The 15368-nt window shown below is 35.8% G+C and overlaps 1 protein-coding gene across 7 annotated transcripts in view; it reads left to right on the top strand.

The window, feature by feature from the left end:
- The window catches only part of MARK1 (microtubule affinity regulating kinase 1), a 58740-nt gene that overhangs the window by 38388 nt on the left and 4984 nt on the right, over positions 1–15368 (top strand). For 3 of the 7 annotated variants that reach the window (XM_054062049.1, XM_054062044.1, XM_054062051.1), the window contains 9 exons: positions 45–281; positions 370–489; positions 4653–4752; positions 5436–5548; positions 6757–6931; positions 8044–8237; positions 10786–10886; positions 12649–12810; positions 13610–13864. In XM_054062049.1, coding sequence (XP_053918024.1) covers positions 45–281; positions 370–489; positions 4653–4752; positions 5436–5548; positions 6757–6931; positions 8044–8237; positions 10786–10886; positions 12649–12810; positions 13610–13864 — 1457 coding nt within the window. The remainder of the gene's footprint in view (positions 1–44; positions 282–369; positions 490–4652; positions 4753–5435; positions 5549–6756; positions 6932–8043; positions 8238–10785; positions 10887–12648; positions 12811–13609; positions 13865–15368) is intronic. The other 4 variants (XM_054062050.1, XM_054062048.1, XM_054062045.1 and 1 more) reach the window with 3 other exon arrangements.

Genomic DNA, 15368 nt, shown 5'->3' with positions numbered 1-15368 from the left:
TCTAATACATAAATTGTCCTTTTCCTCTTTCATTTTTCTCTTAGGCAGAAAACCTTCTACTTGATGCAGACATGAACATTAAAATTGCAGACTTTGGTTTTAGTAATGAATTTACAGTCGGTAATAAACTGGACACATTTTGTGGAAGCCCGCCTTATGCTGCTCCTGAACTTTTTCAAGGAAAGAAATATGATGGTCCTGAAGTAGACGTATGGAGCCTTGGGGTGATTTTGTACACACTAGTAAGCGGATCATTGCCATTTGATGGTCAGAATCTAAAGGTATGATTACAATAGGAAAGCTTGGCTTTTTACTCTCTAAATCTTCTGTGTCATGAATAGGCTCACCTTTTAAAACTTTATTTTAAAGGAACTGAGGGAACGAGTACTGAGGGGGAAATACCGCATTCCATTCTATATGTCCACAGACTGTGAAAATCTACTTAAGAAGCTACTAGTGCTGAATCCAATAAAACGAGGCAGTTTGGAAGTAAGTAATTTCACCCTGAGGAAAAAAAAAAAGGAGGTTCAGATTAAGAAAGAATAAAATGCAATAATTGCTTAAGGCTTGCTTATTTTTCACAGTAGGTACTTTCTTCCTATTTTAAAGGCCCAGAAGTCTTGTTTAAAAAATGAGGAAATGTCCCAGAAACAAATAGTGTAGCTTGAAAATGAAAGTGTTAATGAGTGGAAATCTAACCTTAATTGCATCTGACTAAAGACTGTCCTTTCACAGCATTTCAGAGTGCAAACTGCTCCGACTAGTTTCTATCAGGTAATGGAGCTAGTTCAAAATGTGTGGAAAGAAGGACAGGATTGTAAATATCTTCTGCTTAGAGTTTTTCAGAAAGACAAAAACAGCAGCAGGCAGTGCCATAGACGTTTTTGACCTAGCTTACCATTTCCAGCATGACCTCTATAAAAGGATAAATACAAGAAGAATAACTGTGATAGAAAACTGTGGGGGTTTTGTTTGTTTTAGTGTCATTGTACAGATGAACACTAAGAACTCTTTGAATGACAAGCTAATAATTGCTAGTTATTTCTGTTCAGTCCTTCCTCCCCCTCCTTCCCCCCCTTTTGGTAGCTTTGTTTCTGAATAGCTGGAAAATTATATATATATTAATACCTGCTGTGTCCCTCAGCTAAAATCTGTTTTGAGGATTTCTATTGAGTGGGATTTTTTTTTTGTTGTTGTTAGTACATTAGATTTTCTCTTCATGGGATGCAGAGACTATCTGTGCATAATATGTAAGATGTCTATGAGATTCAGTGTTTTTAAGGGGCAGCTTTCTTCAGGTTTGCTGTATTGACAAGTACTTGATGGATAATTCTGGAGCAGATCTTTAACAAATATTTTGTGTAGAGCAGCAGAGAATGCTGCTCTGTTCTATTTTGTGATTTCTTTAACGATGAGAGACTTTTAAAAATAACATCTACTTACCATAGAGATGAAAGTAGAGAAGAAGATAAATATAATGGTTTTAAAATAGTATTTGCATGATTTAATCACCAGTGACTTTTGTTTCATCTTTCTGTGCATACTTGTGCAGCAGTGAATGGTGTGCTAGAGAATAAATCCCACTTCAGCAGCTTTTTATTTGCAGTAGTGTGATTTATGCTTCCGGGCATGGATGCTACCTGTGCAAGGAAGCCTGCATTTATGGAATTCTGGCTGCATGCAACTTATTTCAAGCTGTTGCTGGTTTGTGACTTGCTATAAATAATTTTAACTTGAATAAAGTTTGTACTGAAGAGAATATTGAATGGTGGCTTCTACTTAACTGATATTCATTGATGGTATTTCCTACTGTCTAGAGGACAGAGTGATAAGAGCATAGTCACTCAAAGATGGTGAAAGATTGCTTTTTTCTTTGTGTTGTGTTGAAGTTTTAGGAAACAGATTCTCTTTTTAATGAACTTTCTCCTGGATTTTCAGCAGTTTCTCTTTAGGTCTAATTTCGCTTTCATTCTAGATATTGTGGTCTTACCCAGTTGTTATAAAATTCCTTCCTGTCCCTGGAGAGGGGTATTGAATATCAGCCTTACTGGAATGGCGTAGTTGTCAGATTCTGTGGAAGTGTGCGAGTAAATATTGTGTGGCAGAGTGTCTTGAGCCAATACCAAAATACTGATGATAACAGTCCTTGACTAGTATGCTAATCTGAGGGAGAGAGACATCACAAACTTTTTTAGAAGCAATGTTGTTGAAGTCAGGTTTGGTGAATTAGAAAGCTATGATACATGGCTTGGAAAGGAATTACTATTTCTTCTGTCTGAGCTCTTCTAAAAATACATATTTAAAATGAAAGTACACTTTTTTTTTAAGTTTCTAGAAGTAGAAAGACGATGGCATCTTAAGTGGGGAGGACTTTTCCTTGTGCTTTGTCTTGTAATTAGTTGCTTGGTCCTAGCCATACATTCGCTCAGTTCCTATGCATGTTTTTTCCCAGGTCACCCGATGGGGTGTTTGTCAGTGGCATTAGCATCAAAGCTGAGACAGACACAGGATCAACAGCATATGGTTAGTCTTGGCAGTTTTCCTCTGTTAAGGACCTGGCAAACTTTTATTAAAATCATTCTTCTAGACTTCTTCATGGTTGCAGCTGAAAGGAAACATTCAAGAAGCAGGAGAATGTTGTTGTATAGCAGTAAATCTTCATAGGAAGAGATGAGGAAAATGCATTGTTGGAAAATACATGGATCTGTCTTAACTACCAGCCTTTCAACAGATTCCTCCATCCAGTCTTCAATTCTTTGGAAAGCAACAGTATATGAAATTCCCACAGAATAGATTTGTGCTTACAAGGAGAAGTAAACCAAAGGATTTTGAGACAGACAGGTGTTGAGCCAGGCCAAATTTGTATTAGTTTATTCAGTTTTACTGAAAATAGAGGGAAACACCATAGATAGTATTATATTTAGTTGCTTGAAATTCAGTTTGGATTGATCTTTAAATACCCTGATTAAGGCTGCTGCTCTTTAATCAATTGACTAGAAGCTCAGTTGAACTTGGACAGATGTAGGATCTAGATCCTGGAATTGAATCATTTGTGTCATTTGACTGCTTGATTGTAAGAGACTGTTTTAAGAGTTGTACAATAACTCAGTACGCCTATGAGATCATATATTTAAAAGGCAGAAGCTAGGAAAAGTTTAGATATTTAACAGATGGAAACCTAGAGCAGATTACATCAAACTATATAGATCCACCTACTGAAGAGAGAGAAAAAACTGTTAAGTGGGAATTGTTGTGTTTGCCTTCTAATTCAAGATGGGTCAAGGAAGGGAGGTAGGACTTGAGCAGTGTGATTCTTACCACCTGGACACCTCATCGTGCTTAAACTTTAGATTTAATTAATAGGATTTTTTAAAAACTCTAATGGCAGATACTGCATGGAACTCTTTGGGGTATCTATCATGTTGCTACAAGAAAGCCTGTTGTCAAATAGACTTGCGCTCTCTGTGCCAGAAATGCAGTATAGCAATATGTGTTCACAATCCCTTTCCCCCTTATCCTTCTCAAAAGCCAAAAGATCAGTTCTGTGGTAGAACTTCGATCAAATCTTAAAGACTTATTGTCAGCAAAATGTTAACTGGCGCAAAAACAAAGTTATGTATTGTTCTTGTAAGGATGCAGCTATTTGGGTCTGTAATTTGGCAGCAGCACTACATACAAAGAATTTGGTTATATCAATGGAAAATTGAGTTTCTTGCTCTTTGTGAGAAATAACTTCATTTGGTGTTTGCGAGGCATATTTGCAGCCTGTGGGAAACTTGACTTGCTGGCACTTGTTTCTCTCTTCTGTCAATCTAGTGAGCAATACTAGCATCTGTCTCTAAAGAGGCATATTTGCCTGTTGTTGTAGGAGGGAAAATGTTTTAAAGACTGATATGATCTTAAGGAGAAATTGTGGTGGTGGTTTGAGATTCCAGCTGACCAGTCTTGCAGGCATAAAAAAGATCCAGGCCACAGCAGAAGGAAATTTTCCAAAGAATGCTGGAGACATTTATAAAGTAAATATCTGTGTGGTGCAGAGAGAGTTAAGAGGTATTTCTCCCTCCAGCCAAATTGTGAACATATTTAGGTCAACTGCAGTGAGAAGATACATAGGAAAAAATGGCCAGTTGGCATCACTATCTTGAAATGAATGACTGTAGGAAGCATTGGCACACTCCTGAAATATTCCCTGGTTTCTAAACACTTGCTTTTTATTATTTGAAGGAGTTATTTATTGTGATAGAGCTGGTATTGTAGAATCTAGATACCTAGTTAGTATCTAGGGATCTTAATCAAGATGAGAGTATGAGTGTCAGGCACTCAGCAAGATGAGATTAAGAGACAGTGGAAGTGACAGGTATAAAATGAAAGATTTGTGTTTTGAAAGTGCAGGTTTTTTCTCTCAGTAGCTCTTCAAGTATTTTGGGAGTGTATGTATTGTAAAGGGTAAGAGTGGGGGGGATAAATTAATGGAAGTGAAAGGATGTGAAAGATAAAATAAGAAACAGTAAAATGTGAGGGGAAAAAGTGGGAGGGAAAGAGCAGCATTCAGATTATTATGAATTTTGAGTTGTTTTTCCCTAGATCAACTAGCACAGATTTAATTGGCTGTGTAAATGGCATATTGACGTAAAGCTCTTTTCATTTCTTAGCAAATTATGAAGGATCGGTGGATGAACGTTGGCCATGAAGAAGAAGAACTAAAGCCATATACTGAGCCTGAACCAGATTTTAATGACACCAAGAGAATAGGTAGGACTCTTAGGTTGCATCTGATGTACCTAGGCAATTTTATCTTGTAAGTCACACTAAAATTTTATTGAATTTGAGATACAATCTAATCATACAAATAAAATGTTTCCTTTTTATTTAAATGAGAAATTTCATTGTGATGCCCTCATAACTATTTTTGTGGCTTCACTCAGCTGACGTGAATCTACAAGCACGGCACAAGACATATAAGCTTACAGAATTCAACAGGCAGAAGGAAATGGATTCTGCTGTGAGGGCAAGAATTTTTGTCTGTTGTGGTCATGTACTGGACCTGTAGCCTTTCATGGCTCCTATTTGCCAGTGTTTTAATTGTTTATTGAGTAGCGTTTAATGTTGAATCATGCTGAACACCTGCTGTTTACCTGGTGTAGGTGAACGTGCTTTGGCAGGCGTGTTGGATTAGATGATCTACAGGGGTCTTTTACAACCCCTACCATTCTCTGACTCTGTGGGTGACGTAGTCGAGAACATTCAAGAAGAAAATAAAAATGAAAGAATGGAATTGTAGCCTCTTTGATTTTGCATAGCAAAGATGATACTGGTTGAGTTGAATCCTAGTTACCTGTTAAATTACAAGGGGTTTTTCTGTTTTCCTTGTTCTTAAATTGTCAGTAAACTCAAGCACTGCTTCTGCTAATGGATCTATCTCCTTTTACTTTTAGACATTATGGTCACAATGGGGTTTTCAAGAGAAGAAATCCATGAGTCCTTAGTAAACCAAAAGTACGATGAAGTGATGGCTACTTATCTGCTTCTAGGTAGAAAACCACCTGAGGTAAGTGCTGCCTAATTTCCATCTTCTGTTTTGACCTTTGTATGTGGCTGGGTTGAATACTCTGATTGCCAGTGCTTTTGTGAACTATTTTGTTAACATGCTTTAAGAAATATATAGTAATTAATAACTTCTAATATCTTTCCCCTTTCACATCTTCTTGGATGTCTTGTTAATTCCCATATGAAGAAGTAGATTGCATCTTCACCTTTGCTTGTAAATATGTTGAGTCTTCTTCCTGTCATGTGTGTTTGCAGATAGAATCTGAAATAGTTAATCTGACTAGAGCAATTATTATTATTCTAACTACTAAGATTTGGCATCCTTTATTAATCAGAAATGTACTCAGCCTTTCTTATTTGCATACAGTATATTTTATTATTTAATAAATAATTGCATTGTAATAATTAATAAATTTGTTATAGAAAATCTTTTGACTGTTTTGGGACTAGGGGGATCTGTAGATCATTTGGGACTACAGGGATTTTTCAAGAAATGAAGCTAAGACCAGCTGAGGCTTTCTTTTTGAAGTAATTTTTTTCCTGCTGGTCCACTGGTCTTCCTTCATTTCTAAGATAGTGTAGCTCTGATACGTGTATCCTTGACTGCACTTTCCCACAGCACCTTTGAACCAGAGTTCCCTTGTGTTGGCAAAGCGTAGAGGAAATCTAAAATTACTTTGACTCAAACTGCTTGGAAGAGGATATTTGTCTTTTCCCCACTGCTCTTGCTTACAACTTACGCTTCTTAGATAGTGACAAACCAGCGACTGTTACATACCTTATAAAGATGTGTGGAAGGCCATAAAGAATCCTTGAATCAGTAGCAGTTGCTTTTTTAGCCCATCTGACTCAATCCAGCGCATGTTGAAATTGTTCTGAAGCTAGAAATGCTCTTTAAGCTTTAAAAAAAAAAGGCAGGGCGAGCCGGTTTTATTGGCTTAGATTTTAAAATAGTGCATTTTTTTTTACTGTCAAGATTCTTCTACATTTGTCTTGAGCATTCATTAACTTCTTAGCTTTAACTGTGAGATTTTTCTAAAGCACATTAAACACAGATAAAGTGATAAAAATTATCTTGAAGAAAATGAAATTCTGGATATGTTTTTAAATTAAAAAAAAAAGCCTTTGATTTGAATTCTTCACTGATGTAATAGAAGCACCAGGAATGTCAACTTTTTTTTTTAATGCTTTGAAAAACTGTCTTTGTAGTTTGAAGGAGGTGATTCCTTGTCCAGCAGCAACTTGAGTCAAAGATCTCGTCCTAGCAGTGACCTTAACAACAGTTCCGTGCAGTCTCCTGCTCACCTGAAGGTCCAACGGAGTATATCAACTAATCAGAAACAACGACGTTTCAGTGATCATGGTGGGGATGACATTCCAACAAGTAAAGTAACAGACACAATTTAAGTCTGAATGTGCAGTGTTTTGTGAACCTGGCAGGTCCACCACTCTGTGCATTTGTTGTGTATCTCATCATGCTCTGCTGTGATGCTTTTATTTGTATGAATGCTTCTGTGGTAAATCTGCGTCAATGTAATTTACAGTTTTAATTTTTTGGACTTGTTACTTGGTTGACTCACTAAATAAGAGCTTGAGGATGTTTCCTGTTTAGGAAGCAATGGCAAAATACTGCTCTGGATAAACGCAAAAGCAGCAAACCATTATGTTTATCAGTACATTTGGAGTTGAGGCCAAATTGTTCATTTCCTAGAGACTATAATTTTACCAAATATTCAGGAAACATTTTCAGGTGAAAGTAGTTACTTCAAAAAGGAGTTACATTAAAAATGTTAAATGAAAGACAACTATGAAATTACTAGAATTTCTAAATATTTCTAAAATGCCTTGCCTAATTTACATTGTCGTTTCTAATTATTTCCCCATTCTTTACTGTTCTCCCTTTGTGTTAGTGTGGTGGTGGTGGTTCCAAAAAAGTAACCAATATTGTGAAGATCATCAGCTGATGTGATTTTATTTCAAGGGAATGTAAAATTCCACTGATGGAGGATTTGCCGCAAGACATTTTAAAGAATGATGAGAGGGAAAGAATTGTAATTTTTCCAAGTATAAACATGTGATTAAACAAAGTAGCTGTAGGGCTTTCAGGGAAAAGCATCTCTCATAGTGTTTAGAAGAATAGATACGTACCAAAAAGTACTAAAAAAAAATATTTTGAAGTACCCTCTAATTCCTTTTTTCATAATATTGCACAAATTGCATGGATTCAAAATGAGAATTAAAATGCTCTTCTACGTTTTATATATTGATGTGAAATGGGAACTAATTCTGAACTGCAAAATGCTAATGAGTAGAGGCTGGTTAAAAAGAATGTAGGCTGTCAGAGCTTAATTTAAAGAGGTTGATGTATGTGCTGAGTTTGCAGTCAGTTTTTCAAATGTGTTTTTTGGACTCATGGAATTATATTTAGACTATTTTTATCAAGAAAAACACAGCAATTATTTTTAGATATTTATTAATACTGTTTTTATTTGGCAGTTGGTCCCTCAATTCCCCCTGCTGTGTCATACACAAAAAGGGCTCAGGCAAATAGTGTGGAAAGTGAACAGAAAGAAGACTGGGACAAGGATGTATCACGCAAACTTGGCAGCACTACAGTGGGATCCAAAGGAGAGATGTCTGCAAGTCCACTTGTGGGTCCAGAAAGGAAGAAATCAACTACAGTTCCTAGTGTGAGTGCATGCGCTTTTGGCTTGTTTTATTTTTTTTCCCATTTGAAACAAAATGTACAGCATAAGGTTACTATAGCCATAATGGTTACTGGCTAAGTCACTAAGTCTATTTCTGGTGACTTTTACTGGCAGACAGAAATAGGCTACAGTGAATATCTTCTAAAATAAACCTTTCCCTTCCCCTCAGCTTTACTTTTTCTAAGTCTAATGTAGCAGTAAGCACAAGAATGCCTGCACTTGGGCAAACTGAAGATCTGTCAAGACTAATAGTGGATATTTAAGGAAAGAACATAAGAACAGAGCCAATAGGGAGTGTTCTTTTACCAATTTCCAGTGCATGTGTATCCACAAGTCACAGGACTAGCTGAAATGGAGATTTCATCTGAATAATTCTATGTAACATGCCTCATGAACTTTTTCTCTGTACTTTGCCTGGTTAGCTTTCTGAAACCACTTCATTTTAGACTTCATAAATAGGGTATGGTGAGGGGGACCAACCCACTTATTCCCTGGAGTATGTGTCTGTTGATATTATGAGTTACAACCTCGTTCTTGGATTAAGAATTGATTCATTTGCTAATTCTGCATTTATGATATCAGTTGTAGTTTCGTAAAGCACTCTTTTTACTGCCTTGGATGTTTCAAACAGGACAGTGTCCCTTTCCTAATGTGAAAGCATCTGCTTTGCCTTGTGGAGGAAGTTCATGTGCAGTGCTATAAGTGTTTAGGTTACACAACGAAAACATATTGCATAGTGTTTAAACGGCTACTCAGGAGCAGGAGTTTATGTAGAGGAAAAAAGAAATAAGCATGAGTCAGAATTTAAGTATGCTTTTTGCTGCTTAAGAGACATGCTGTATTAAATACAAAAATTCTGGCCACTTTTTAACACAGTAGACAGGCAGCAGAAATTCTTACTGTCCTTTGGGATTCTATGTGCTGGCTCCCACCTTGGACATTCTGGGAAGGTGGTATGCATTTCAACTAGAATTCTCTGAAAATAAATGCTGAAGTTCGTTTAACTCTTACTGTTCTGTAGGCTGTCTCTGCAAGACATCCACAGATGCTTTAAACATTTTTTTTTTATTTTAAAATTTCTTCCTACTACACAAAGGGTCTTTGAAATTATGGCTGTGTGGATTGCATGCAGGAGCATTGAGTCTTCTGAGATCAGAATTCATGTCTGAACTTTCCCAAAACTATATTGCCCCACAGCTGATTACAGTCATGTATGGTACAAGCTGATATGTCAAAAACATTTCTCTGCTTTGTGAGAACTAATTAAAAGGTATCTTTTGCTATGAAGAATGAGAAATTTATTTACTTGCTAATGGCAACTTCAGTATTTGTTCATATTTAGCTCTGTTACTATTTGGGGACTTTGTGAAAGTGGTGTCTAATATTGCAACAAGGGTTAAGGTGGAGCAGCTTACACATAAAAAGGGAATTATTTAAAAACAAACATTTCAAATGAACAAAGGTAATTTGATGTATGTAACTTACACTTCTATGTATAAGAAGACACTCTGAGTGTGATGTGATGTTAGGGAGCACAGGATTTCTTAAAAACATATATATTGGTCTAACTGAGAAGAGTTTTATTTTGAAAGCAGTTACTGCAGATCTTAGTTTTCCTTATGAATTGTTTGAAACAGTTTATTCAGTAATCTCCGTGGAGTGATACTCATGCTAAAAAGCTGCACAGGAGGGAGACCTAGACATAGAGTAAATTTTTCAGAGTTCATGTCCTACAATACCTAGGTTTAGTGTATTTGAATCGTTTCCCAGCACACATCAGTATGTGATGTTGGCATTTTGGAAACCTCTCCCAGCCCAAATTCAATATGTACTGTATTAAAAACTGAGACTTGGGCATCATGTACTGAAAGTCTTCAGCAACCAATCTGTGCGTGGTAGGGGGAGGAGGATAACGTTGGTAGGTATTTTATGAAGTGTGTGCAAACTGAAACTAGTAACAGAAAGAAAACCCCATTGGTGTTTGTTGCTACAAGACCTGTTTGCCATGTTATCTGCATCATAATTTCTGGGCTGACTGACACAGATGTGTAATCTTTTAATTTTTCTCTTAAACTTTTGACAGGGAGCAACAACTATAATGCTGGAGCTCTAGTCAGCAATTTATTCTACACAAGAAAGTCTTTCAACCAACCAGAGAGATGTGTTCTCTGGGATTCCAGTTTGTTCCTTTGATCTCAGAGACTAATAATTCAATAATGCAGTATGTGGGAATTGGACTGAATAATTAGTAAAGCAAATATAAGCAAAATTAAATTTCTCTGCATTTTCTTTTATCATGCTCTCAATGGTACAGTAATGAGATGGTGAATCAAGTATTGGGTAGAAATAGGTGATGTAAATTATTTGTGTCAACCGATTAACTCAGTACATTAAAATTAACTCAGATTCTAACATTAAAAATATATGGCTGAAAATATTTTGATTTGGTTCCAACGCTTACATTTTTGTACAACATTATATACTTTCTTGAACTGTATATTATCTAATTTTAGTCTTAATTTTCTTCTAGAATAATGTATTTTCTGGTAGTGGAATGACAAGAAGGAACACTTACGTTTGTGAACGTTCTTCAGATCGCTATTCTGCAATACAGAATGGGAAGGACAACAGGTATTCTTCACTTTTCTTGTTTATTAATGTGGGTACAAGAACTGAGGCATAGGAGAAGTAGGTTTTGCAATTAATCAATACCATTATGAAGCATTTTAGGAAATACGTGAAGTCTTGACAATATGTTTTAAGCTTGTCTCCCACCACAGTTCTATGTTTGTGGTTAAATTTTAACTAAGTGTATAGATCTAACTTTGCCTCTTTTTATGGAATCATATGTATTACCAAGGGCTGTCTTCCAACACAGATCTGTTTGCAAGCATAGTGACTTTTCTCTTACTCTGATTGGGTATTTTTAAGATATTTAGGTAAAAAATGAACAAAAAAATCCCTAGCATGAAATAACATAATCTACTAAACTAGGCTTGTTTTGTTTCTGTCTTAGTGTTTGAGGGTTTTAATCATGCACTTAATTTTGGAAATAGGAAAAGTATAGGGCTGTTGATCTATAGTAAGATGATGAACTATGAAATATGTAAAGAGCAGCCGTTTAAAGTACTTTAAAGAGCCAGTTTTCTAGTTTTCAATAATTAATTAATTTCAAAATCTAAAATGGTGCTTTCAAAAGTGTCTTTCCATATTTTTGTGTTCAAAAATTTTAAATTATACGAAGTTTATAACAATCTTTTTAAAAAGAAAGACGGTAACATACCACTTGCAGATTTAGGGTTAAAATATATACTCAAATAATTTTCCTAATCTTGCAAAGATTGATAACATTTTTGCTTCAATAGATTTAATACCATAAGCACTATAATGGGAAGGGATTTTATTTCCAAGTTTTTCACTTTACAGCTTATATCTGGGGGGGTTTCTACACAATTGAAAAGACATGTGATTCTCAACCCCCATTCCTTTGAGTGCAGTGAATATGCTCAGATCTTTGAGCATGTTCTGAAAAATGAAGGAGAAGAGTTTTCTTTGAAGTTGTGTATTTGCCTTTCCTACAATAGATTTGGTTGCAGTTAATTTTGGATTTGGTATAGCTGAACATCTTGTCATTGGATTATTCATCTGAAATCTTGACCTCTTTGCTACAGATAATATTTGGCTTTGGGGCTATTGTTTTTCATACAGTATTAATCATTTGGCTTAAGCAGTTTGACTTTTGTTTTAAAGATTAATAACACTATAATGTTGCCACTACTTTGGTCTCTTTGTAGCCAGTTGGGTGTATTTTGAAAGGGTTGGCTCAGCCTGGCCGTGGCTGGGATAGTGCAGAGGAGAAGTACAACTTAGTCCTTTAAAAACACAGTTACTTTCAAGTGATGATGTGACAGCAGGTCCAAATGCTTCAGGTTTTAGGTGTTTGAGCTTTAAATGAAAATGAGGGCATTCACTTCACAAAAGGGTAGTCTTATTTAATCAATCTACTTAAGTCTTTGCGAATTTCTTTTTCAGTTTGTTTTTTTTGTTGTTTTTTTTTTTTTTTACTATTTCCATGTATTCTCTGTAGTCTTCATTAGTTTGAATAACGTGTGTGTAAGCTTTCATCTTGGAAGGAATGAAAAGGCCTAATTTAACATATATGGTGATTTGATTTATGGATTAACATAATTTCTCAGAATTTTGTATGCTTTCCCTTAGTTAACTGAGGCAACCTGGTTGCTCAGTCTTCTGGTTATTTAAACAGCACTTTACTATGTTCTAAAAGAAAAAATTAGTTCTTATTGTCCCTCTTTTCTGTGGGGCTTTATACTAATCTTTCTTTTCCCTCTTTGTTTGTCCATCCGTCCATCCTGCCTTGCTGCCGTGGTAAAAGCCTAACAGAAATGTCTGCGAGTAGCACGTCTTCTGCAGGCTCTACAGTAGCTTCTGCTGTATCAACACGGCCTCGACATCAAAAGTCTATGTCTGCTTCTGGTCACCCTATAAAAGTTACACTGCCAACCATCAAAGATGGCACTGAAGCTTACCGACCGAGGTAATATATTAATGATTATTTCTGTAAAGCTGTGCACTTTATAAATGTTATTGTTCAGTTCATGATATATTTCAATATGTTTGTAATTATTAAAAATCTTCACATTGCATTGTGTTTCAAAACAGTAGCTTACTGAAGTCGTGTGGATATTACAGATGGCTTAGGCCTGATTTTGTTCATCACACGTTTGCACACAGTCAAAGAAGCTCCTTGACTGTCTCTCCCTGGAAGCTTCTGGAAAACTTGAGTAGTTAAGAACTCATTTAGACAGGATGGTATGGTACAAAACACCATAAATTCAAATGAAATACTGAAATGTCAGCCCCTTGGTTTGTAGATTGCTAGGCTCATTTCTGTCTAAAAGCACAATAGTACAGTTGCTCTTGCTACTAACTGCTCAGATGGCTTTATACATTTATTTGTGCCAGATGATTACTTCTGAAGAAATGTGTGTTTAGTTTTTGGTGTGCTCGTGTGTTGAAGGTTTTGATAAACAGATTTCTTTTGAAAGAGGGCTGGGACTTTCAGATCTTGCTACAGAGTTTTCTACCTTTTAACTTGTCCTGTTATCTATGTATACTTTTTAAACTGCTCTGAATACTTGAGATAATTTGATTTTACAATGAAAATATCTCTTGATTATTTTCTAAGCATGAATCATAAAAGCAAATTTACAGCAGATTCAGCTTTTTAAAAAATTAATTAAAAGCAGCATTTTTTCCTATCTCTGAGAAATGGTTGGCATGTAGGAGGGTTTCTAGCATAGTCTTTCTCTTTATTTATGCTTCTGTTTTCCCAGCAGTGCAACTCAAAGAGTGCCTGCTGCTTCCCCGTCTGCTCATAGTATTAGCACTACCACTCCAGACCGAACCCGCTTTCCTCGGGGGAGTTCAAGTCGAAGCACTTTCCATGGTGAGCAGCTAAGGGAGCGGCGTAATGCCACTTACAATGGACCGCCTGCCTCACCATCACACGAAACCGGTGCTTTTGCACATGCTAGAAGAGGGACATCAACTGGTATAATAAGCAAGATAACTTCCAAGTTTGTTCGCAGGTTAGTACCTCGATTTTTAAGAGAAAAAAAAAGAGCCCAGCCTATAACTAGGGCCATAAATGCAAAGTCATTGACAATTTCCCATTTAAGTCTGAAGTAAATGTAAATTTAGTTAGAATGCTGCTTGTTTTGTGTGTTTTTTCCAGAACCTGCCTTGTTTTACTTCTTTGTGCATATTGTAACCATTACGTTTGACCAGCTATTCTGCTTCAGTATCATAATGGAGCAAGAGAACACTGCTCAAAAGGTTTTGTTCATGCTTTACAGCTAAAATTCAAAGATGATGCAATGAAGTTAAAATCAAATGAACTTAAATACTGAAAGCAATGACCTAAAATTGAGTCATTGTTTAATGTTAACAATATTTTACTTTAACTGGGTGCAGTTTGTTGCAAGGGCTATATTTACAACAATTTTATTGCTGTGTTTAGAGGGAATAGACATTAACATTATTTCAAGGACTACTCAAATCTCTGAATATGCGAGAAGGTTAGAAATGGACAGTAGTCTGGATGTCTGGTAATATTAATATTTCATGCAGCCTCTGATCGTATTATCACTTTCTTCAAATGTAAGTTCAGGATTTTGAAAGAAGAAAACCCGCATATCCTGGACCTGCATTCATTCTTGTTGTGATGCTGACAAATAATACTGTAAGGAGAGGTGCTGAGAAAGAATTTTTATTTTATATCTTTATTTTCCCTAAATATACTGTTTAATATCAATTGACTGTTGACTTTGCAGTTACAATAGCTTTCCCAAAACAGGACTTAATTTTCAGTTTTCTTCTTTGTAACAGTGATTTACCTATAATTCTTAAGCCTACTTATGGATGTGTCTATACTGCATTGTCAGTTTTATAACAGAGTTATATCTTATAAACCTGTTTTATTTGCAGACTTGTGCTGTCATGTACTGAGTTCTATTGTTTGTGTGTAAAGAAGGATAAATACAAAGCTAGGTTGAGCTAGTAGTTGCATCTTTGTGATTAAATATTAATTATGTAAGGTGATATTACAAGGGAAAATAAGAGACAAAGCTAGAAATGCAGTGATACTTTTCATAAAATTGAATTAACTTTAGTGCATCAGTATGTAGCTAAGTAATACCTCCTATGATGACTTAAAAAGTTAGTATGTGAATGATTTTCTTTTTTCAGAAACCTGAAGATACAGGACTATGATTCTCCATTATTGGTATCTCTAGCACTTGCATAGCTGGGGTGAAAGAGTATGTTCCCTGATTTTAAAAAGGAAAAAAATTTACAGTAAAGTTAGTCAGCTGTGTTGTCAGTGTAAATTTCCAAGCGGGAGGAAATGTGTTTTCTCTTAAGTAACTAACCAGCTTCTAGAGCACAGGCTGGCTTTTTTGTATTATAGCTCATTGTTATTTGCAAGGAATGGTATCTTGAATGTTTTGAAGAGTCAGATCAAAGAATTAATATTTTTATTATGTTAAACTACAGTATTAAAATAACATCCTAAACTCTGTATTTAGAATGAAC

Source organism: Cuculus canorus, chromosome 3 (assembly GCF_017976375.1).
Source record: "Cuculus canorus isolate bCucCan1 chromosome 3, bCucCan1.pri, whole genome shotgun sequence".
Lineage (NCBI taxonomy): Eukaryota > Metazoa > Chordata > Aves > Cuculiformes > Cuculidae > Cuculus > Cuculus canorus.
The sequence above is the reverse complement of the archived record's forward strand: the minus strand, read 5'-3'. Positions and strand labels throughout refer to the sequence as shown.